Source organism: Chiloscyllium punctatum, chromosome 51, assembly GCF_047496795.1.
Source record: "Chiloscyllium punctatum isolate Juve2018m chromosome 51, sChiPun1.3, whole genome shotgun sequence".
NCBI classification, from domain to species: Eukaryota; Metazoa; Chordata; class Chondrichthyes; order Orectolobiformes; family Hemiscylliidae; genus Chiloscyllium; species Chiloscyllium punctatum.
In genome coordinates, this window is record NC_092789.1 from 32,686,434 (window position 1) to 32,711,077 (window position 24,644).

The 24,644-nt window shown below is 51.6% G+C and overlaps 1 protein-coding gene and 1 long non-coding RNA gene across 2 annotated transcripts in view; one reads left to right on the top strand and one right to left on the bottom strand.

The window, feature by feature from the left end:
- LOC140470494 (tyrosinase-like) overlaps positions 1 to 4,547 on the bottom strand; it is a 17,933-nt gene extending 13,386 nt beyond the window's left edge. Inside the window, exons 1-2 of the mRNA XM_072566605.1 lie at positions 3,747 to 4,547; positions 1,705 to 1,906 (exon numbers count right to left, since the gene is read on the bottom strand). Of these exons, the coding sequence (XP_072422706.1) occupies positions 1,705 to 1,906; positions 3,747 to 4,547 (1,003 nt within the window). The remainder of the gene's footprint in view (positions 1 to 1,704; positions 1,907 to 3,746) is intronic.
- LOC140470498 (uncharacterized) overlaps positions 1 to 24,644 on the top strand; it is a 605,436-nt gene that overhangs the window by 222,879 nt on the left and 357,913 nt on the right. The gene's annotated exons all lie outside the window — the stretch shown is intronic.

Below are 24,644 nucleotides of genomic sequence, written 5' to 3' on the forward strand. Positions count from 1 at the left end.
TGTGTGTGTGTGGTGTGGAGTGGTGTGTGTGTGGTGTGGAGTGGTGTGGAGTGGTGTGTGTGTGGTGTGGAGTGGTGTGTGTGTGGTGTGGAGTGGTGTGTGTGTGGTGTGGAGTGGTGTGTGTGTGGTGTGGAGTGGTGTGTGTGTGGTGTGGAGTGGTGTGTGTGTGGTGTGGAGTGGTGTGTGTGTGGTGTGGAGTGGTGTGTGTGGTGTGGAGTGGAGTGGTGTGTGTGTGGAGTGGAGTGGTGTGTGTGTGGTGTGGAGTGGTGTGTGTGTGTGGTGTGGAGTGGTGTGTGTGTGGTGTGGAGTGGTGTGTGTGTGGTGTGGAGTGGTGTGTGTGTGGTGTGGAGTGGTGTGTGTGGTGTGGAGTGGAGTGGTGTGTGTGTGGTGTGGAGTGGTGTGTGTGTGGTGTGGAGTGGTGTGTGTGTGGTGTGGAGTGGTGTGTGTGTGGTGTGGAGTGGTGTGTGTGTGGTGTGGAGTGGTGTGTGTGTGTGGTGTGGAGTGGTGTGTGTGTGTGGTGTGGAGTGGTGTGTGTGTGTGTGTGGTGTGGAGTGGTGTGTGTGTGTGGTGTGGAGTGGTGTGTGTGTGTGGTGTGGAGTGGTGTGTGTGTGTGGTGTGGAGTGGTGTGTGTGTGTGTGGTGTGGAGTGGTGTGTGTGTGGTGTGGAGTGGTGTGTGTGTGTGGTATGTGTGTGTGTGCTATGTGTGAGAGTGTGTGTGGTATGTATATGTGTGAGTGAGTGAGTGAGTGTGGGGAACTCTCTGACTCCACACCTCGAACTAGAAGCCAAAAACCAGGGTCTGCAGTGCTCTGTCTGGGACCGGAGCACAAACCAGAAAATGGGCAAGGGAAGGAAAATCTGACCGTTTGGGTTGAAGAAGGAAGCAGTGATCATAATATACATTTCCATGCCTGCTGCCTCTTGGCAAAAGTGAGGACTGCAGATGCTGGAAGCCAGAGTTTAGAGCAGAGTGGTGCTGGAAAAGCACAGCAGGTCAGGCAGCATCCAAGTGGCAGGAAAATCGATGTTACGGGCAAAAGCCTTTCATCAGGAATAGAGCCTGGTCCAACGTTGGTGAGTGCTTGAGGTGGAGTTTGCTTTGTAAATGCCCCCAGCTGACTGGGGGTCCAAAGCTCTCTCGTCAACAGGGTGGCTTTATTCTGGAGCAGGATGAGGCTGTCGCTGGCTAGACTGCCTTTTATTAGCCCTCCCTAATTACCCAGAGGGCAGTCAGCCACGTTGTTGTGGTTGAGAGTCACATGTCGGTCAGACCAGATAAGGATGGCAGTTTCCTTCCCTGAAGGGCATTCGGGACCCAGATGGGATTTTCTGACAATTGGCAACCCATTTATAGTCGGCCTTAGATTCTTAATTCCAGATATTTACTGAATTTAAATGGCACCGTCTGCTGTGGTGGGATTGGAACCCAGCTCCCCAGAACATTCCCTGGCTCTCTGGATGAACAGTCTCGTGATCATATCACTCGGCCCCCACCCCCTCATAGAAGCATTGAGATGTGGAGACAAAAACCCTCACTGCAGTTAATTTAACCCCTTCCCCCAACCCCACAACCCAACATACAGGCCGCAAGGTTGTACAGGGTAGGGTAGGGTAACGGATGGGGCGGGTGGGGGGGGGGGGGGGGGGGGGGGTAGAGGGAGAGTCCGCCCTCCGGACCGCCCCGCCCTGACCCTCATCCCGTACCTTCCAGCATGTTCCGGAAAGAGTTGAGGGCGGTGGTGTCGTAGGGATAAGTGTCGAACGCCTGCAGCTGGAGACAGCTTCGCACGTCAGCCCAGGTGGGCAGCTCGCGGTTGTGGTTGTGTCGGATGATGGGACCACCCAGCAGTGGGGAACAGACCTGGTGAAAACCTGACGGCTGGTTCCCAACCTCGTCACAGAATTTCTTGGAGAAGAGAGAGAGAGACAAACCATCAATGGAAGCAAGGATTCCGAATCCACTCCGGAAACACCATGTTACCCCAAAATGGCTGCCCTGTTAATTTTAATATGGCCCTTCCCTCCCTTCCCCCCCCAGACTCCTCCTCCAAGCAGGGAAATCTTCCCTTCCTTTTTTTTTATACATTCCCTGGTGGAACGGGGTCTCACTGGCTGGGCCCAAACCTTTCTTCCCCTGTCCCCATTTGCTCCTTTTGAGAAATGGTGAACCACCACAGTTCACCCACAATGCGCTGAGGGAGGCCACTCCAGGATTTTGACCCAGGACACAGTGATATATTGCCAAGTCTTGGATGGTGAGTGGCTTGGAGGGAAACTTTCCAGGGGGCTGGTGTTCCCGTGTATCTGCTGCCCCTTGTCCTTCTAGATGGAAGCGGCCGTTAGTTTGCAAGGTGCTATCTGAGGATCTTTGGTGAATCCCCACTGTGCACCTTGTAGTCAGTACACACTGCTGCTACTGTGCGTCAATGAGGGATGGTTTGTGGATGTGGTCTCTATTAAGCGGGGGCTGCTGGGTCCTGGACGATGTCAAGCTTCTCAAGAGATCTTGGAGCTGTAGAAAAGTATTCCATCATACTCCTGACTTGTGCCTTGTAGATGGTGGATAGACTTTCGGGGTGTCAGGAGGTGAGTTACTCACTGCAGGCTTCCAAGCCTCATCTCAGTCTCCCATGTCTCTGAATCCCTTCAGTGTCTCCCCCAAAAGATCTATCCATCTCCTAGTGTCCCACACTCTCACCGTGTTCCTGAATCTTTTCAGTATCTCCCTCTCAAAATCTATCCATCTCCCAGTCTCCCGCACTCTCCCTGTGTCCCTCAGTGTCTCCCCCCCAACAATCTATCCATCTCCCAGTCTCCCACACTCTCCCCGTGTCCCTCAGTGTCTCCCCACAACAATCTATCCATCTCCCAGTCTCCCACACTCTCCCCGTGTCCCTCAGTGTCTCCCTCCCATAAATCTATCCATCTCCCAGTCTCCCACATGATCCGTGTCCCTCAATCCCCTCAGTGTCTCCCCCCCAACAATCTATCCATCTCCCAGTCTCCCACACGATCCGTGTCCCTCAATCCCCTCAGTGTCTCCCCCCCAACAATCTATCCATCTCCCAGTCTCCCACACGATCCGTGTCCCTCAATCCCCTCAGTGTCTCCCTCCCATAAATCTATCCATTTCCCAGTCTCCCACACTCTCCCCATGTCCCTCAGTCCCCTCAGTGTCTCCCCCCCAAAATCTGTCCATCTCCCAGTCTCCCGCACTCTCCCCGTGTCCCTCAGTGTCTCCCCCCCAACAATCTGTCCATCTCCCAGTCTCCCACACTCTCCCCGTGTCCCTCAATCCCCTCAATACACCTTCCCCAAAAATGTGTACGTGTCATCATGGTGTGTGGTTTTGCGGGGGATGGGGAGCTCGCTGTGGATGGTGCTTCCCGCCCGTGGCCGAGGTCTCTCTGCTATCTGTTTGGGAGTTGCTGTGGGTGGGGATACTGTCCATGGACCCTTTGGGGAATACCTATCAAACCTCCCTGCTTCCCGAACAACATTGGAACATTGGAAATGTCAGCAGGAGTAGGCTAGCTGGCCCATAGAGCCTGCTCCATCATTCCATAAAATCACAGCTGAACCACACCTACCCACCCGCTCCCTGTAACCTTGCATCCCTTTCCTGTTCCAAAATCCCAACATTCAACCAGGTAGCCTCAACTGCTTCGCTGGGCAGGGAATACACAGATTCCCAACCCTTCTCACCCCTCGCTCTCGCCCTCCGAGGTGCCCACGCCCCTCCTTACCCTCCAGCTGCTGAATATAGAAAGCGAGGAGAGTTGCCCGTTTGGGAGACTGGCCCCGAAGAGGTTGTTGGTGCAGACGTCGCAGTGGGTTTTCCCGGGCCAGCTCCAGTACGGCAGGGAGAAGCTCTGGTCCCCGGTCATGTTGCGGATCTCGTTCTCCAGGTGGATGCAGTGAAGCCGGTGCCAGCTCAGGAAGGCCGTGCCACGATGCCCAAAGTTGGAATCAGTCGAGCCGATGTTCTTGGAGGCGGTGTGGTGCAAGTAGGAAGCCACATCGTAGACAGTGGCGCGGTGGAAAACCAGGGGGGAGTAGGGCACCGGGCTGCTGCTGGCGTAGATGACGTAGCGCTGACTGAGAGTGGTCTTCGCCAGGTGCAGCCTGTGCACGAAGAGTCGCTGCTCGGCCAGGGACAGGGTGGAGATATCCCGGCGAATGACGATGTGTTTGACCTGGCACTTTGCCCCCTGCCAGCCGTAGGCGCACTCCCCACAGTCAACGCCCCCAAAGTGCCCCTGGCACACGCACAGATGCCTGAAGAAATAGGTAGGCCACCACAGACGGAAGTCCCGCGTGTTGCGGTGCTCCCTCGCCCTCTCCGCCCGCTCCTTCGGGGTCTCACCCATGATGTCCTGGCACCTCCCCCGCCCCGAGGCTGATCCGCACGGTGAGCCGTCGCCCCAGAAAATCGGGCAGCACACCTTTCTCGCCACGTGAGCCGGGCTTCCGCACTGGATGGGAATCATTGCCCGGGCCGTGCCCAGGATCAGCAGCACGCACGCCAGCTCCAGCCCCAGAGACATGGTCCGGAATTCTCTGTATGTGGATGTCCAGCCAGTGGGCACTGTGTCTGTTGCAGCCCATGTCTGCAGATTTATACGGGACTCGCTCAGTGCCACGTGCCCACTTACCAGTTGCTATCTGACCAGCAAGCAGAGATTACAATCACAGGAGATTACCATCAAGGAACTGTTTGCATTTGGTTAGCAACATCCTGTTTGGATCCCTGACAGACACTACAAATCCCTTCCTCCCCATTCCCTCCCTCCCTCTTCTCCTTCCCTTTCCTTCTCAATGCCGAGAATATCATTCCCTCCCTGTCCAGTGACTGGTTGCTGCCAAGCGAGTGCACTAGACACCCCCTTCCACATCTTCATCGATGAACAAGGGCACTGACTGCTCAGTTTGGAGTCTGTTTCAAGCACTTTACATGAGGTGGGCATTGCTGACTGGGTTGGCACTTATTGCCTACCTCCAATTGCCCGCTAGAGGTGGTGGTAGTGAGCTGCCTTCTCAACTCAGTGCAGTATCCTGTGAGGTGTGCTGTATGGGCAACCTACACAGTGCTGTTAGGGACTGTTACCAGGGAGACCCGGCCCTACATTGGCTTATGCCCGAGCCATATACCTGGGCAATTTTGCACATTGTCGGCTAGATGCCAGTGCTGTAACTCTACTGGGAACAGCTTGGCTAGGGGGGGGGGGCGAGCGGCAAGTTCAGGAGCACACATCTGCAGTCCTATGGGTCTTTGTGGTATCCAGTGTCTCGAACCCTTTCTCGATATCACGTGGAGTGAATCGAATTGGCTGGAGCCTGGTATCTGTGACGTTGGGGACCGCTGGGGGGAAGCTGAGACGGATCACCCTCTCAGCACTTCTGACCGAAGACTGTTGCGAGTCCTCCAGCCTTTAGTTTTTGCACTGAGGTGCAGGGGCTCCTCCACCGTTGAGGATGAGGATGTTTTTGGGGGAAGCCCCTTCCTCCTCCTCCTCCAGTGAGTTGTTTAATCATCCACCGTCATTCACAACTGGGATGTGGCAGCTTCGATCTGATCCATTGGTTATGGGATCGCTTGGCTCTGTCTGTCGGTCGGTGTTTATGCCGTTTGGCCACGCAGTTAATCCTGTTTGGTAGCGTCACCAGGTTGGCACCTCCTGGTGTTGCTGCTGGCATACCCTTCTGCACTCTCCATGGGACCAGGCTTGATAGGAATGGTTGAGTGGGGGGCATATGCCGGGCCATGAGGTTACAGATTGTGCTGGAGTACAGTCCTGCTGCTGTTGATGGCCCACAGCGCCTCATGGATGCCCACTCTTGAGCAGCTAGATCAGTTTGAAGTCTGTCCCGTTTATAGAACTTAAAACAGTGCAGCAAAGGAACAGGCCCTTCAACTCACGATGTTGTGCCAAACATGATGCCAAGTTGAACCAGCCGTTTCTGCCTCCCCGTGTCCATGTGTTCATCTAAAAGTCCCTTAAACGCCCCGATTGTATCAGCATCCACCACAACCCCTGGTCGCGCATTCCAGCCTCCAGCCAGTCTGTGCAAAAAAAAAAACCTCTCCCTTGAACTTAGAATCTGGGGAAAAGATTCTGGCTGTCAATTGTATCTATGCATCTCATAACTTTATAGGCTTCGACCAAGTCTTCCCTCTGGAGGAAATGACCAGAGTTTTTCTAGCCTCTCCTTATAGCTCATACCCACTAATCCAGGCAGCATCTTGGTAAAACCTCTTCTGCACCCTCTCCGAAGCCTGCACCTCCTCCCTGTCATGTGGTGACCAGAATTGAGCACAATACTCCAACTTTGGCCTAACCAACGTTTAATGAAAAAGCTGCAACATGACATCCTGATTCTTGTTCTCAATTAGAGTCCTAGAGTCCTGCAGCGCAAAGACAGGCCCATACTGGTCCATGCCAACCCAAATGGCCATCTCATCGAACCCCCTTTCCCCTGCACTTGGCCCCTATCCTTCTAACCCTTTCCTATCCATGTATTTGTCCAAATGCCTTTGAAATGTTGTTAATGTGCCCGCCTCAACCACTTCCCCTGGCAGCTCCTTCCATTTGCCTACCACCCTCTGTAAAGAAAGGTGCCCCTCAGGTTCCCTTGTTATTCCTCCCCCTCTCACCTTAAACTGATGCCCTCTAGTCCTTGATTCCCCAACCCTGGGAAAAAGACTGAGTGCATTCACCCTATCCATGTCTCTCATGATCTTATACACCTCTATACGATTCCCCCCTCAGTCTCCTCGGCTGTATAGAAAAAGGTCCTAGCTTGTCCAACCTCTCCCTCTCACTCAGACATTGTGTCCTGGCACCATCCTTGTACATTTCTCCTGCACTCCTTCCAGTTTAATAACATCCATTCTATAGCAAGGTGACTGAAAGTGAACACAATCCTCCAAGTGTGGCCTCACCAACATCCTGTCCAACTGCAACATACCTTCCCAACTTCTATACTCAATGCCCTGACTGATGAAGGCCAGTGTGCCAAGAGCCTGCTTCACTGCCCTCTCTACCTGGGACTCCTAGAAAACATGTAGCTGAACTCCAAAGTCCCTCTGTTCCACTAAACTTGTTCACCATGAAACTCCTACCTTGATTTATTTGACTTTGCAAAATGCAAGACTTCCCACTGATCTGTATGAAATTCCAGTTGCCATTTCTCAGCCCACTTCCCCAACTGATCAAGGTCCTGCTGCCATTTCTGAGAACCTTGTTCACTGTCCCCGATGCCACCTATTTTAGTGTCATCTGCAGAATTACTAACCATGCCTTGTACATTCTCATCCAAGTCATTGATACAGATAACAGATAGTAATGGGCCCAGCACCGTCCCCTGAGGTAGTCCACTGGTCACAGGCCTTCAGTCCGACCAGCATCCTTCCACCATTACTCTCTGCTTCCTACCACCAAACCAAGTGTATATCCAGCTCTCCCTAGATCCCATACACACTAACCTTCCAGAGCAGCCTACCAGGTGGAACCTTGTCAAATCCATCCATCTCCTGCCCTGCCCTTGTCAACCTTCCTGGTCACTTCATCAAAGAGCTCAAACAAATTTGGGAGGCATGATCTCCCACGCACAAAGCCTTGCTGACTACTCCTAATCAAACCCTGTCTTTCCAAATGCACGTATGTCTTATCTCTCAGAGTCTTCTCAAGTAACTTACCTACCATATAGATGTGAGGCTCACTGCTCTAATAGTTGTCAGGCTTCTCTTGAATAAGGACATAACATTTGCTACCCTCCAATCTTCCGGGATCGAACCCCCGTGGCTAACCATAATGCAGCGATCTCAGGCAAGGCTTCCACAATTCCTTCTCTGTTGTCTCTTGGATATATTTGGTCAGGACCAGGAGAGTTCTCCACCTTCATCCATTCTAATACATCGAACACCTCCTCTACTGTGATATGGACTGTCCCCAAGATATGACCACTAACTTCCTCAAGTTCCCAAATCTCCAAGATAAACCCAGGAGAAATATTCATTGAGGACTTTGCCCATCTCCTGTGGGTTCTACAAGTACATGTCCACTTTGGTCCTTGAGGTATTCTTTTTCCCTTAATATACTGAAAGAATCTCTTTGGATTCACCCTAATCTTCACAGCCAAGGCTATCTCATGCCCCCTTTTCACCCTCCTGATTTCCTTCTTCAGTAAACCCCGATGAGCAGCACAGTGGCTCAGTGGTTAGCACTGCTGCCTCACAGCGCCAGGGTCCCGGGTTCAATTCCAGCCTCGGGCGACTGCCTGGGTGGAGTTTTCACGTTCTCCCCGTGTCGGCGTGGGTTTCCTCCGGGTGCTCCGGTTTCCTCCCACAGTCCAAAGATGTGCAGGTCAGGTGAACTGGCCGTGCTAAATTACCCCTAGTGTTAGGTGCATCAGTCAGAGGGAAATGGGACTGGGTGGGTTACTCTTTGGAGAGTCGGTGTGGCCTGTTTCCACACTGTAGGGAATCTAATCTGTATTTCCTGTCTACCTCCAGGGATTCCCTTGATCCCAGCTGCCTGTACCTGAACTACACCTCTTTGTTTTCTAGTCGATGCTTCAATATCTCTTGTCATCCAGGGTTCCCTATTCCTGTCAACTTTGCCCTTCACTCTCACACGACCAGAAAGACCTTGATCTCTAGCTATCTCAATTTTAAAGGCTTCCCACTTGCTGGAGGTCCCTTTGTCTGCAAACAAGCTCCTCCTTTCTGATTCCATCAAAATTCACCTTGACCAATAAAGGCAACCACTCCCAGACACCTTCTTCCACACCCTGTTCACTTGTGTGGCCACTTTCAGGGAACCCCCAGATCCTTCTGTACATCAGTGCTGTTCAGGATCCTGCCACTACCTCGATACTTTTCCTTAATATTGGATTTCCCAAAGTGTAGTACCTCGCACTTACCCGGATTGAATTCCACCTTCCATTGCTGTGCCCAGATCTGCACCAGATCTATATCCTGCTGAATCCTCTACAGTAGCCACATCATTGCAATCTTGCTAGCCTACCCATCTACATTTCAGTCATATATATCCCATTCAGACTGGTGATACAGAGCACGATGGATGGGAGGAAAGATTCCACAGGATAAAATACTGCTTTAAACCAAGGGCTACAGGAAACAGATGAGGCCATTTTCAGAGCAGGTTGCTTCACTGCAGTTGTGCAGGATGACATGATTGTGCTCAGCTCTGTGTGTGTGTGTGGGTGTGTGTGTGTGTGGGTGTGTCTGAGTGAGAGTATGTGTGCATGAGTGTATATATGTATGTGAGTGTGTGCGCGAGTCTGTGCAACTGTGTGTGAGAGTGCGAGTGTGTGTCTGAGAGTCTGTGTGTGTGTGTCTTTGTACGAGTGTATGTGTCTGTGTGCGAGTGTGTATATGTAAGTGTGTGTGTGTGCGTGCGAGTGTATATATGTGTGTGTGTGCGAGTGTACATGTGTGTGTCTGAGTGAGAGTCTGTGTGCAAGTGTATGTGTGTGTGTGTGCGCGAATATGTGTATCTCAGTGTGTGAGAGAGTGCGAGAGTCTGTGTGTGTGTGTATATTTCTCTGTGTGTCTAAGAGTGTGTGTGAGTGTCTGTATGTGACGGTGTGTGAGAGAATGCAAGGGAGTGCGAGTATGTGTATCTGAGTGCGAGAGTCTGTGTGTGTGTGTGTGAGAATGACAAGGAGTGCATGCCCAGGGCAACTTTCACTCAGTGACAGAGTTCTGATTGATTTACAAACCAGAACTGGTCGTGCGTCCAGGCGCTCCCAAGATCCCACGGTTGAAAAAATGTTGGACTCAACTAAGGAAGTAGCTTCGGCACATGCGAGAGATCATAACTCAAGCCGAGTCACTGTGGATTCATGGAAGGGAAGTTGTGTCGGACAAATTTATTAGGTCACTTCCGAGTGAGTGTCTGCCAGAGCAGACCAAGGGGAGCCAGTAGATGTGTTGTATTTGGACTTCAGAAAACATTTGACAAGTTACCTCTCAAAAGGTCAAACCGTAAGAGCCCATGGTGTTGGAGGTGGGATGTTGGCGTGAATAGAGAATGGGTTCTTTTTCAGGTGGGTGACCCTGTGCCCAGTGGGCTCCCATGGGGATCAGTGCTGGGACCACAACAGCTTCCTGTTTATATTCTTCATGTTGCCGTGGATGGAAGCGAATGTACTGTCTCAAATTTGCCGATGGTACCGGAGTAAGTGGGAAGATAGGATATGAGAGGAATACAATTGACAGGGAAGTGGGAGAAAAGTTGGCAAATTGAGTATAACGTGGGGAAAATGTGAATGTGTTGTGAAAGGGAGCCAGAGAGAATGGAATATGATGTGAATAGAGAGAAAGCCGGAGCACAGAGGGACTTGGGGTGGGGGGCTGGTGCACAGAGAGCTAGTACTGAGGAACAGCAGGTAATCAGGAAGGGCCAGTGGAATGTTGGCCCTCATTTCAAGGGGGCTGGAGTCTCCGAGTCGGGAGGTCTTAATGCAACTGGACGAGGTGCTGGGGAGAGCAGACCTGGAGAGTTGTGAGCAGCTTTAGTTCCCCTTATTTAAGGAGAGATTTCACTGGAGGCAGTTCAGGGAAGGTTCACTCGGGATGCTTTCCGGGATGGAGGGATTCTCTTATTAACAAAGGTTAAACAGGCTGGGACTCTCCGCCCTGGAGTTTTGAAGAGTGAGAGAGGATCCCATTGAAACATTCAGGATCCTTAAGGGACTTGACAGGGTCAGGGCTGAGAGAATGTTTCCCCTAAAGGGAGGGTCCAGGAACAGAGGGAACAGTCTCAGGATAAAGGGACACCAACTTAAGGCTGAGAGAGGGAGGAACTTCTTCTCTCAGGGGACTGTCAGTGTTTAGAACTCCTGGCCACAGAGAGCTATGGGGGCAGAGTCCTTATGTCTATTTAAGGCTGTGTCTCCCTCCCTGTCCCCAGCAGGAGCCCAGTGTCTGTGCTGGACGGTGACAGTGACCCTGTTCCTGGTGACAGTCGGGTTGGGGCTGTGGGGGTTAACACCTCCCTGTCCCTCCCCCCTCCCCCCGTCCCCAGTGTCTGTGCTGGACGGTGACATTGACCCTGTTCCTGGTGACAGGCGGGTGGGGGCTGTGGGGGTTAACACCTCCCTGTCCCTCCCCCCTCCCCCCGTCCCCAGTGTCTGTGCTGGACGGTGACATTGACCCTGTTCCTGGTGACAGGCGGGTGGGGGCTGTGGGGGTTAACACCTCCCTGTCCCTCCCCCCTCCCCCCGTCCCCAGTGTCTGTGCTGGACGGTGACAGTGACCCTGTTCCTGGTGACAGGCGGGTGGGGGCTGTGGGGGTTAACACCTCCCTGTCCCTCCCCCCCCCTCCTCAGCTTTCACTGAGTGCCACACTCCCAGGTCTGTGCCAGCTATCGTTTTGCCCTGCCCAGTCACTGGGCGTGTGATGTTTACCTGGCTGGTGACCCGTGACCCAGGTGTAAGGGAGCTGACGTGTTGCTGTGTTTCAGAACAAAGAGCTGCCCCTTTATCTGGGAACGTGGGTCAGGCAGTGGACAGTGTGGCTCACATCTCACACCGAGGGAGCTCCCTGTTCCCTGGCGTCAATCGGTCTGACATCTCCCGGGAGCTGGTGTTCGGGAGGCTGTGGGAGTTGACAGTGTGGGTCTCCCACCCTCATCTCCCCATGCAGAGCATTGGTCTATACCCTCTGAGGACCTGAGACACCCTCACACAGTCCTTCTCCCCAGGGTGGGTTCACCCCTCACCTCTGGACAGTACCACCCGAACGAGAATTAAAGTTGACCCCTCAGCCTATCAGACAGGACTTGACAAACTTTCCTCTGTTAGTTCCCACTAATCACTGCCCCCACCCCATTCCACTTCCTTGTTTGAATATACCCCTTGAATCTTTGGCATTCTTTCAGAAGTTGAAGGTGGGGCTTACGTTATGTCACTTGTATCTGGTGGGGCAGAACATATCCAGGGATTCATGCTGCTGTCTAAGATATTGTCTGAACGGTAGTGAGCCAGTTAAAATGCCACGGAGAGGTCCATTCCAAACTTCTTCTTCAGGACGCACTGCGCTCTCAAGGGGTGAACAATCCACGACCAAAAGAGTTACTGCAGTATCAGCTGAAGGCCTGAGCTCTTACAAGACAGACAGAACATCTCAGTGGTGGTGGGGGGGGGGGGGGGGGGCTGACTGTGTCTCAAAAATGGAGCAGAGTGGAGCTATACATGTGGATTTTCCTTTAGCCACAATCACAGGGATTTCTCCTTTCCAGACAGGACTGATCGCCTTGCCCACAACCCAGTTAAACTCCTTCCCGCTCCCATTCCCTTACTCCCCCTCCATATCAGTGTAGGTATGTGACTCCCCCATTCCCTTCCCCATATCAGTGTCGGTATGTGACTCCCCCATTCCCTTCCCCATATCAGTGTAGGTGTGTGACTCCCCCATTCCCTTCCCCATATCAGTGTAGGTGTGTGACTCCCCCATTCCCTTCTCCATATCAGTGTAGGTATGTGACTCCCCCATTCCCTTCCCCATATCAGTGTCGGTATGTGACTCCCCCATTCCCTTCCCCATATCAGTGTAGGTGTGTGACTCCCCCATTCCCTTTCCCCATATCAGTGTAGGTGTGTGACTCCCCCATTCCCTTCCCCATATCAGTGTAGGTGTGTGACTCCCCCATTCCCTTCCCCATATCAGTGTAGGTGTGTGACTCCCCCATTCCCTTTCCCCATATCAGTGTAGGTGTGTGACTCCCCCATTCCCTTTCCCCATATCAGTGTAGGTGTGTGACTCCCCCATTCCCTTTCCCCATATCAGTGTAGGTGTGTGACTCCCCCATTCCCTTCCCCATATCAGTGTCGGTATGTGACTCCCCCATTCCCTTCCCCATATCAGTGTAGGTGTGTGACTCCCCCATTCCCTTCCCCATATCAGTGTAGGTGTGTGACTCCCCCATTCCCTTCCCCATATCAGTGTAGGTGTGTGACTCCCCCATTCCCTTCCCCATATCAGTGTAGGTGTGTGACTCCCCCATTCCCTTCCCCATATCAGTGTAGGTGTGTGACTCCCCCATTCCCTTCCCCATATCAGTGTCGGTGTGTGACTCCCCCATTCCCTTCTCTATATCAGTGTCGGTGTGTGACTCCCCCATTCCCTTCTCCATATCAGTGTAGGTGTGTGACTCCCCCATTCCCTTCCCCATATCAGTGTAGGTGTGTGACTCCCCCATTCCCTTCCCCATATCAGTGTAGGTGTGTGACTCCCCCATTCCCTTCCCCATATCAGTGTAGGTGTGTGACTCCCCCATTCCCTTCCCCATATCAGTGTAGGTGTGTGACTCCCCCATTCCCTTCCCCATATCAGTGTAGGTGTGTGACTCCCCCATTCCCTTCCCCATATCAGTGTAGGTGTGTGACTCCCCCATTCCCTTCTCCATATCAGTGTAGGTGTGTGACTCCCCCATTCCCTTCCCCATATCGGTGTAGGTGTGTGACTCCCCCATTCCCTTTCCCCATATCAGTGTAGGTGTGTGACTCCCCCATTCCCTTCCCCATATCAGTGTCGGTGTGTGACTCCCCCATTCCCTTCCCCATATCAGTGTCGGTGTGTGACTCCCCCATTCCCTTCTCCATATCAGTGTAGGTGTGTGACTCCCCCATTCCCTTCTCCATATCAGTGTAGGTGTGTGACTCCCCCATTCCCTTCCCCATATCGGTGTAGGTGTGTGACTCCCCCATTCCCTTCTCCATATCAGTGTCGGTGTGTGACTCCCCCATTCCCTTCTCCATATCAGTGTAGGTGTGTGACTCCCCCATTCCCTTCCCCATATCAGTGTAGGTGTGTGACTCCCCCATTCCCTTCCCCATATCAGTGTCGGTATGTGACTCCCCCATTCCCTTCCCCATATCAGTGTAGGTGTGTGACTCCCCCATTCCCTTCCCCATATCAGTGTAGGTATGTGACTCCCCCATTCCCTTCCCCATATCAGTGTAGGTGTGTGACTCCCCCATTCCCTTCCCCATATCAGTGTAGGTGTGTGACTCCCCCATTCCCTTCCCCATATCAGTGTAGGTGTGTGACTCCCCCATTCCCTTCCCCATATCAGTGTAGGTGTGTGACTCCCCCATTCCCTTCTCCATATCAGTGTAGGTGTGTGACTCCCCCATTCCCTTCCCCATATCAGTGTAGGTATGTGACTCCCCCATTCCCTTCCCCATATCAGTGTAGGTGTGTGACTCCCCCATTCCCTTCCCCATATCAGTGTAGGTGTGTGACTCCCCCATTCCCTTCTCCATATCAGTGTAGGTGTGTGACTCCCCCATTCCCTTCCCCATATCGGTGTAGGTGTGTGACTCCCCCATTCCCTTCCCCATATCAGTGTCGGTGTGTGACTCCCCCATTCCCTTCCCCATATCAGTGTCGGTGTGTGACTCCCCCATTCCCTTCTCCATATCAGTGTAGGTGTGTGACTCCCCCATTCCCTTCCCCATATCAGTGTAGGTGTGTGACTCCCCCATTTCCTTCCCCATATCAGTGTCGGTGTGTGACTCCCCCATTCCCTTCCCCATATCAGTGTAGGTGTGTGACTCCCCCATTCCCTTCTCTATATCAGTGTAGGTGTGTGACTCCCCCATTCCCTTCTCTATATCAGTGTAGGTATGTGACTCCCCCATTCCCTTCCCCATATCAGTGTAGTTGTGTGACTCCCCCATTCCCTTCTCTATATCAGTGTAGGTATGTGACTCCCCCATTCTCTTCTCCAAACCTTGTCTCTGTGTGTGTCGTGCACAGCTTCGTGGATACGTGTCACCAGAAGGAGACACACAGCTACTTTGGGCACTTTTGGAATCTCTCACCGGCAGTCCGATGATAAAGCTCCTGCTGTTGTCCAGAAACCTTGTGGGACAAAGTAGACATCAACAGTATGATTTGTTGTGTGCGGCTCTGTCAGGCCGTCGCTGGATGGCCCTCTGTTATCCTGGCAGGGAGCTCCCCTGGATGGTAGTGAGGAGGACTTGGCACGGTGGACAGGGCTATGTTTCTGCCATTATCATCTCCTGTGCCCCGGTCAGTGCCAGCTCGTCTGCCTGCTGTCATATCTTCATTCTGGAACCTTCAATTAAATTCAAACTCCGTGGCCCACCCACCAGCCCCACACGTCAGATCGGGGCGTTGTTGCAACACCTTACTGCGTCCTCATCTCTCACCTCACATTCTTCGGCTGATCGCCTTTTTTTTAAACCTTCGGTCCTTCAAAAGGGACCGAAGGGGCAGCGTTTCCCCCAGGGGGGTGGTACGTGTATGGAACGAGCTGTCAGAGGATGTGATGGAGGCTGGGATGATGATAACATTTAAAAGGCATCTGGATGGGTACAAGATCAGGAAGAGTTTGGAGGGAAATGGGCCAAGTGCTGGCAAACGGAACTAGATTAGGTTAGGGTATCAGGTCAGCACGGACGAGTTGGGCCGAAGGGTCTGTTTCCGTGCTGTTTATCCCTATGATACATGGAACGTTAGTCTTTAACACAAGAGGATTTGAGTCCAGGATGGGGGAGATTTCCCTTCAGGTGTCTCGGAGCTTGGTCGGACTACACATGGAGTCACGTGTATAGTTCTGGTCTCTTTATTTTCAGCATTGTCACGGAGGGAGTGCAGTAAAAGGTTGTTCCCAGGGTTTGGGGGGGTGGAGGAGGGGGTGGGGCGGGGGAGGGGAACTGTCCCGTGAAGGGAGGTTGGGACAATTTGGGGCCTGGGGGTTTTAAGAACGAGAGGGGAATGGATTTCCTTCGACCTTACAAAATACTGAAACAGGCAGATGTGGGTGAGATGGTTTTCCCCAGTCCTGGAGTTGGTGGGGGGGGGAGCCTAGGACCACGGGACACCGTTTAAAAATAAGGGGGGGATATCCCTGAGGCATGAGATGAGAAACATGACCTTACTGAGTGGGTGCTGAACCGCTGGGAGATCTGTGGGAGCTCAGTCACTGAGTGTGTTGAAGGTAGAGGTTGAGAGATTGCTGACTCCCATGTGGGGTACAGGGTTACCAGGGATGGGCTGAGCAAAAGGCAGTGAACTGTCAATCGTCGTACCGAATGGTCCAATATAAATCTGCAGGTGTGGGCAGTACAGACACAGTGGCCAGTCACTGGACGGCCATGTACAGAGCATTTCAGACCATGTTCCCCAGGGTTGGGGCTGGTGTGTTTTCTGTTGCTAATCCTGGGCACTTCGATTCCCATCTCGTGGGGGAATCCAGGCTCACGTGGAGGAAGGCGAGTGTTCCCCTTCTGTCAGAGGGCAGCGAATGGTGGCTGATGGGAAATATTCATCCTGGAGTCCGGTTGTGAGTGGTGTGTCACAAGGATCAGGTTTTGGGACCACCGCTGTTTGTCGTGTTTATAAATGACTTGGACACAGGCAGAGGTCGAGGGGTTAGTAAGTTTGCAGATGAACACTAAAGTCGGTGGAGTGGTGGACAATGTGGAAGAATGTTACAGGGGGGACTTGGATAAACTGCAGAATTGGGCTGAGAGGTGGCAAATGCAGCTAAATGGGAGGTGATTCACTTTGGGAAGAATAACAGGAAGGGAGAATACTGGGTCAATGGAAATATTCTTGGGAATGTTGGTGTTCAGAGGGATCTCGGTGTCCATGTACATAGATCCCTGAAAGTTGCCCCCAAGATGGATAGTGCTGTAAAGGCGGCATACGGTGTGTTAGGTTTCATTGGGAGAGGGATTGAGTTCTGGAACCGCGATATCGTGCTGCAACTATCCAAAACGCTGGTGTGTCCGCACTTGGAATATTGTGTACAGTTCTGGTCGCCCCATTACAGGAAGGATGTGGAAAAGGTGCAGAGGAGATTTACCAGGATGTTGCCTGATCTGGAGGGAAGCTCTTATGAGGAAAGGCTGAGAGACTTGTGTCTGTTCTCATTGGAGAGAAGGCGGCTAAGGGGGGATTTGATAGAGACGTCCAAGATGATCAGAGGATTAGATAGGGTAGACAGGGAGAGTCTTTTTCCTAGGATGATGACGTCAGCGTGTACGAGGGGGGTATAACTACAAATTGAGGGGTGATAGATTTAAGACAGATGTCAGAGGTAGGTTCTTTACTCAGAGAGCGGTAAGGGTGTGGAATGCCCTACCTGCCAATGTAGTTAACCCAGCCACATGAGGGAGATTTAACCAATCCTTGGATAGGCACGTGGATGATGATGGGATGGGGTAGGGGGACGAGCTGAGAATAGTTCACAGGGCAGCACAACATCGAGGGCTGAAGGGCCTGTTCTGTGCTGTGTGCACTACGTCAGCGCCAAGTCCATGAGGACATCGGCCGAGCCCTATTACGGGCACCGCAGCGCAGCCTTCCCGAGTTGGCACAGGATGTACCTCCTGCACCTGGAGACGGAGATCAGGAATCTCACCGGAGACGATACCTTCACCATGCCCGTGTGGTCTTGGGTGGGCAAGGCCGGCTGTGACTTGTGCACCGAGCGGCTCTTTGGCAGCTCCCAGGCCGGCGAGCAGCTCTCCGAGCACTTCGGCAGTTGGCAGGTGAGCGACGGGCAATGCCAAGGGGTGAGGAAGGGCACCAACGGGACAGGGCCAGACCGTGATGGATGGGATGCAGTGCGAGGAGGTGGACGGGAATGTCATCCAGCAGGACCAATGGGGTGGGGGGGGGTGGTGGTGGTCAGGACATTTTGGAAATGACAAGGCTGGGAGTCCTCAGGGCCGGGAGAAAGTGGGGGCGTAACAACAGGCCATTCGGTCCGTCAGGAGTGGAGAGATTTTGTGGAATGGGTTGAACTTGCCCAGAGTCGGACGGAATCTGAGATTTGCCCGACTCGATTGGGGTGAGCTGATTCCCCCCACCCTGGTCCCCCTCCCGGTCCCCTACCCTGGACCCCTCCCCTGGTGGGCCAAGGGCTATCCCACTCTCAGGATAAGGGGGCTCGGCCATTTTGAGGAGAGCGGGAACCTTTGGAAAAGATCTCTTCCCTCAGATAGAAGAGTCACTGACTCAGTTGCAGACAGAGATGATTGGGGGTGGGGGGGGGGGGAAGGTAATTTGGTATCAGTGTCTTTACTAGCCCATTGAAGGGCTGGTGTCTGAATGTAACGGTCTCCATTTGCTTAGCCAAGTCAAAGCCAGCCTGTGGGACTTGCTGACAGAGGCAGAGTCCCAAAATAATCCGACGGAAACCAGCTGCTTACTGTATTCCTAGTGTTGGAGGAGGAGGTCGCAGTCACCTACTGAAGACTTTGTGGGGAAGAGGGATCATTAGATCAGAATCGCGCTGATCCTCCGATGGAATCGATCTGAGCGAAGATCTCCAATTTGAACCGTTGCCGGGCGGGCCAGTGCTACAGCCCGGGGTTTAGGGGGTGGAGGCCCCATATAAATGCAGCAACCTTCTTACTGAACAAGAATGGGATCAGTCCCACCCAACCTCCTGGTGTCACCACATCCAAGGGGACTGCAGTGGTTCCAGAAGGCAGCTTCTCGAGGGGAGAACGTTCAGGATGGTGAGAAAAGCCAGGCCCAGCCAGATTAAATAAAAACCCGCATGGAGGACATTGCACCTGGCTCTTTAATCCTCAGGCATAACCTTTATTTCAATCAGTGAGAGAGATACAGGGCACTTCAGAGGGTGGTCGGAAAGGAAGGGCTGGGGGACAAGGGGGAAATGCAACCCTCGCAAGACAGGGACAGCATTAGGGTTAGATACAGAGTAAAGCTCACACTCCACTGTCCCCCCCCAATACCAAGGACAGGGACAGCACAGGGTTAGATACAGAGTAAAGCTCACACTACACTGTCCCCCCATCCCAGGGACAGGGACAGCATTAGGGTTAGATACAGAGTAAAGCTCCCTCTACACTGTCCCCCCATCCCAGAGACAGGGACAGCACGGGGTTAGATACAGAGTAAAGCTCCCTCTACACTGTCCCCCCCATCCCAGGGACAGGGACAGCATTAGGGTTAGATACAGAGTAAAGCTCACACTTCACTGTCTCCCCCATCCCAGGGACAGGGACAGCATTAGGGTTAGATACAGAGTAAAGCTCACACTACACTGTCCCCCCATCCCAGGGACAGGGACAGCACGGGGTTAGATACAGAGTAAAACCCCTCTACACTGTCCCCCCCCATCCCAGGGACAGGGACAGCACGGGGTTAGATCCAGGATGAAGAACCTCCTTCCCCATTCACCAAATGAAAACCTGCTGTGAAATTGTAGCCAGCACAGGCTCTCTGTGAGCTGTGAAGGGAGGTCAATGTTGCAGGGTTAGAGAAACGTTAGGGGGCAGTGATGAGGGAAGGAGTAGGTGCAGTTAATGATAGTCCCAGGGTGTCCCTCCCTCACTGTAACATGTCGAGGCTGTAAGAAACCCCTCACTCCATGTCGTCATAGTCGTATCCAAACTCTCGGCAGCTCTTCATCATTTCCCAGTTTTCATATATTGGGATGAAGGTGACCACCTTGTCCCTCGTGCTGTGTCCGAACGGGAAAGTTCCTGTCGGGTAATGGGTTCCGGGATGTCGTCTCAGCCACATCTCGAACAGCCTGCAAACGGAATCAGAATGAGGGAGGGAATGGCATTTGGTTTGTAATAGATGGTTTGTCTGTTGTCACATTGATTCCATTGACACCTTCCCTTTTTTGGTTCATTCCAAACCCCAGTGGAGGGTGCGTGATAGCCCCAGGTCTCCATGGAATCTCGAACTTAAGCTGAAACATTGAGACTCCAGGGAAATATGGAGTGAAACTTGAGAAAACATCTTGCTAGAACGGCTGAATCTGGAACTGACACTGCAAGTTCCCGTTGGAATCTGAAACTGCAGGTTCGAGGGAAACTGAATCTGGAACTGACACTGCAAGTTCCTGTTGGAATCTGAAACTGCAGGTTCGAGGGAAACTGAATCTGAAACTGACACTGCAAGTTCCTGTTGGAATCTGAAACTGCAGGATCGAGGGAAACTGAATCGTGAACAGACACTGCAAATTCCTGTTGGAATCTGAAACTGCAGGATCGAGGGAAACTAAATCTGGAACTGACACTGCAAATTCCTATTGGAGTATGAAACTGCAGGATCGTGGGAAACTGAATCTGGAACTGATACTGCGAGTTCCCGTTGGAATCGGAAACTGCAGGATCGAGGGAAACTGAATCTGGAACTGACACTGCAAATTCCTATTGGAGTATGAAACTGCAGGATCGTGGGAAACTGAATCTGGAACTGATACTGCGAGTTCCCGTTGGAATCGGAAAGTGCAGGATCGAGGGAAACTGAATCTGGAACTGACACTGCAAGTTCCCGTTGGAATCTGAAACTGCAGGTACGAGGGAAACTGAATCTGGAACTGACACTGCAAGTTCCCGTTGGAGTCTGAAACTGCAGGTTCGAGGGAAACTGAATCTGGAACTGATACTGCAAGTTACTGTTGGAATCTGAACCTGCAGGTTCGAGGGAATCTGAATCTGGAACTCCCGTTGGAGTCTGAAACTGCAGGTTTGAGGGAAACTGAATCGTGAACAGACACTGCAAATTCCTGTTGGAATCTGAAACTGCAGGATCGAGGGAAACTAAATCTGGAACTGACACTGCAAATTCCTCCTGGAGTATGAAACTGCAGGATCGTGGGAAACTGAATCTGGAACTGATACTGCGAGTTTCCATTGGAATCGGAAACTGCAGGATCGAGGGAAACTGAATCTGGAACTGACACTGCAAGTTCCCGTTGGAATCTGAAACTGCAGGTACGAGGGAAACTGAATCTGGAACTGACACTGCAAGTTCCCGTTGGAGTCTGAAACTGCAGGTTCGAGGGAAACTGAATCTGGAACTGATACTGCAAGTTACTGTTGGAATCTGAACCTGCAGGTTCGAGGGAAACTGAATCTGGAACTCCCGTTGGAGTCTGAAACTGCAGGTTTGAGGGAAACTGAATCTGGAACTGACACTGCAAGTTCCTGTTGGAATCTGAAACTGCAGGATCGAGGGAAACTGAATCTGGAACTGACACTGCAAATTCCCTTGGAATCTGAAACTGCGTGTTCTAGGGAAACTGAATCTGGAACTGACACTGCAAGTTCCTGTTGGAATCTGAAACTGCAGGATCGAGGGATACTGAATCTGGAACTGACACTGCAATTTCCCATTGGAATCTGAAACTGCAGGTTCGTGGGAAACTGAATCTGGAACTGACACTGCAAGTTCCTGTTGGAATCTGGAACTGCAGGATCGAGGGAAACTGAATCTGGAACTGACACGGCATTTCCTCTTGGAGTCTGAAACTGCAGAATCGTGGGAAACTGAATCTGGAACTGACACTGCAAGTTCCCGTTGGAATCGGAAACTACAGGACCAAGGGAAACTGAATCTGGAACTGACACTGCAATTTCCCGTTGGAATCTGAAACTGCAGGTTCGAGGGAAACTGAATCTGGAACTGACACTGCAAGTTCCCGTTGGAATCGGAAACTGCAGGATCGAGGGAAACAGAATATGGAACTGACACTGCAAGTTCCCGTTGGAATCTGAAACTGCAGGTTCGAGGGAAACTGAATCTGGAACTGACACTGCAAGTTCCCGTTGGAGTCTGAAACTGCAGGATCGAGGGAAACTGAATCTGGAACTGACACTGCAAGTTCCTGTTGGAATTTGAACCTGCAGGTTTGAGGGAAACTGAATCTGGAACTGACACTGCAAGTTCCTGTTGGAGTCTGAAACTGCAGAATCGAGGGAAACTGAATCTGGAACTGACACTGCAAATTCCTGTTGGAATCTGAAACTGCAGGATCGAGGGAAACTGAATCTGGAACTGACACTGCAAGTTCCCGTTGGAGTCTGAAACTGCAGGATCGAGGGAAACTGAATCTGGAACTGACACTGCAAGTTCCTGTTGGAATTTGAACCTGCAGGTTTGAGGGAAACTGAATCTGGAACTGATACTGCAAGTTCCCGTTGGAATCTGAAACTGCAGGTTCGAGGGAAACTGAATCTGGAACTGACACTGCAAGTTCCTGTTGGAATCTGAAACTGCAGGATCATGGGAAACTGAATCTGGAACTGACACTGCAAGTTCCTGTTGGAATCGGAAACTGCAGGATCGAGGGAAACTGAATCTGGAACTGACACTGCAAGTTCCCGTTGGAATCTGAATCTAAAACTGCGGGTTCGACTGAAACTGAATCTGGGACTGACGCTGCAAGTTCCTGTTAAAGTCTGAAACTGCAGGTTCGAGGGAAACTGAAACTGATGCTGCAAATTCCTGTTTAAATCTGAACCTGCAGGTTCGAGGGAAACTGAATCTGGAACTGACACTGCAAGTTCCTGTTGGAATCTGAAACTGCAGGTTCGAGTGAAACTGAAACTGATGCTGCAAATTCCTGTTTAAATCTGAAACTGCAGGTTCGAGGGAAGGGGAATCTGGAACTGATGCTGCAAATTCCTGTTGGAATCTGAAACTGCAGGTTTGAGGGAAACTGAAACTGGAACTGACACTGCAAGTTCCCGTTGGAATCGGAAACTGCAGGATCGAGGGAAACTGGAACTGATACTGCAAGTTCCCGTTGGAACCTGAAACTGCAGGTTTGAGGGAAACTGAAACTTGAACTGACACTGTAAGTTCCTGTTGGAATCTGAAACTGCAGGTTCGAGGGAAACTGAATCTGGAACTGACACTGCAAATTCCTGTTGGAATCTGAAACTGCAGGTTTGAGGGAAACTGAAACTGGAACTGACACTGCAAGTTCCTGTTGGAACCTGAAACTGCAGGTTTGAGGGAAACTGAAACTTGAACTGACACTGTAAGTTCCTGTTGGAATCTGAAACTGCAGGTTCGAGGAAACTGAATCTGGAACTGACACTGCAAGTTCCAATGGAATCTGAAACTGCGGCTTCGAGGGAAACTGAATCTGGAACTGACACTGCAAGTTCCTGTTGGAATCTGAAACTGCAGGTTCGAGGGAAACTGAATGTGGAACTGACACTGCAAGTTCCTGTTGTAATCTGAAACTGCAGGTTCGAGGGAAACTGAATCTGGAACTGACACTGCAAGTCTCTCTACATTGTTGAAGATGGTCATTGCCTGGCACTTGTGTGGCGTGAGTGGTGCTTGCCACTTGTCAGCCTAAGCCTGGGGCTTGTCCAGTTGCTGGTGTGTTTGGTCACGGAATACTTCACTACCTGATGGAACGGCAAATGGCGCTGAACATTACGTAATCATCGGCGAACATCCCCACTTTGGACCTTCCCATGGAGGGAAGGTCATTGGTGGAGCAGCTGGAGATGGTTGGGATCTCTTAGTTAATGAGTGCAATTCAAGACAGGAGGGAGCCAGGAAATGGGAAACAGTAGGTTTCCATCTTTAACCAGAATGGGATTGGGCGCAGTCACCATGGGGTTTGGGAAAGGGACTTGTGGAGGTGTCATGAACAGCTCCTGAACCCCCACTCAGAAGCAATTCAGCGAGCTTGGAGCCAATCACATTGCTGTTGGCAGGCAGAAGAGTAGTGGTCAATAGGTGATCACTAGCCATGTGTGGCCGAGCAGATGTCTGTTTGTACACACAATCCCTAGCACCTGACTGGGCAGGCACTAGGCCAGCCCCATCACAGCTGTGTAAACAGTGCTTACAATGAGGGTCAGGCAAATGTGCAGCAATCCTTCAACAATCTTATGTGTGTGTGTGTGTAGGAGTGTGTGTAGGACTGTGTGTGTGTAGGAGTGTCTGTGTGAGTGTGAGTGTGTGTAGGAGTGTCTGAGTGTGTGTGTAGGAGTGTGTGTGTGAGTAGGAGAGTGTGTGTGTGTAGGTGTGTCTGAGTGTGTGTGTGTCGGTGTAGGAGTATGTGTGTGTAGGAGTGTGTGTGTGTATGTAGAAGTGTATGTGTGAGTGTGTGTGTAGGAGTGTCTGTGTAAGTGTGAGTGTGTGTAGGAGTGTATGTGTGTGTGTGTAGGAGTGTATGTGTGTGTGTGTAGGAGTGTATGTGTGTAGGAATGTGTGTCTGAGTGTGTGTGTGTAGGAGTGTCTGAGTGTGTGTGTAGTGTCTCTCTGTGTGTAAGAGTGTCTCTGTGTGTATGTAGAAGTGTCTGTGTGTATGTAGGAGTGTGTGTGTGTGTAGGAGTGTCTGTGTAGGAGTGTTTGTGTGTGTGTGTCTGTGTAGGAGTGTGTGTGTATGTGTGTGTGTGAGACAGAGAGTCTAGCCATCCACACTACCTGTCTAGCGGTATTTTTCAATCACAGATCAATTGCAGACACAGCTAGTGCTCAGGGAGTTTCTAGTCAGGGAAATGGTATTGTGGGAGTGGGTGCAGTTGTAGATATATGAGGCGGGGGAAAGGTGAGTGGTATGTTTGTCTGATCATTAATCTAGCAAATCCATCAACGTGCTGGGGACCCGGGTTCCAATTCCCTTATGGGAATCTCAGCTCCACAAAATCTGGAATTAAGAGAGTAATGATGACCACAAATCCATTTTCGCTTGTTGGGGAAAATCCATCTGGTTCAAAATGTCCTATGGAGAAGTAAAGCTGCAATCCTTACTCGGTATGACGTATTCACCTGACTCCAGATATACAGCAATGGGGTTGACTCTTAACATCCCACTGCACTATTAGGAATGGGTAATAG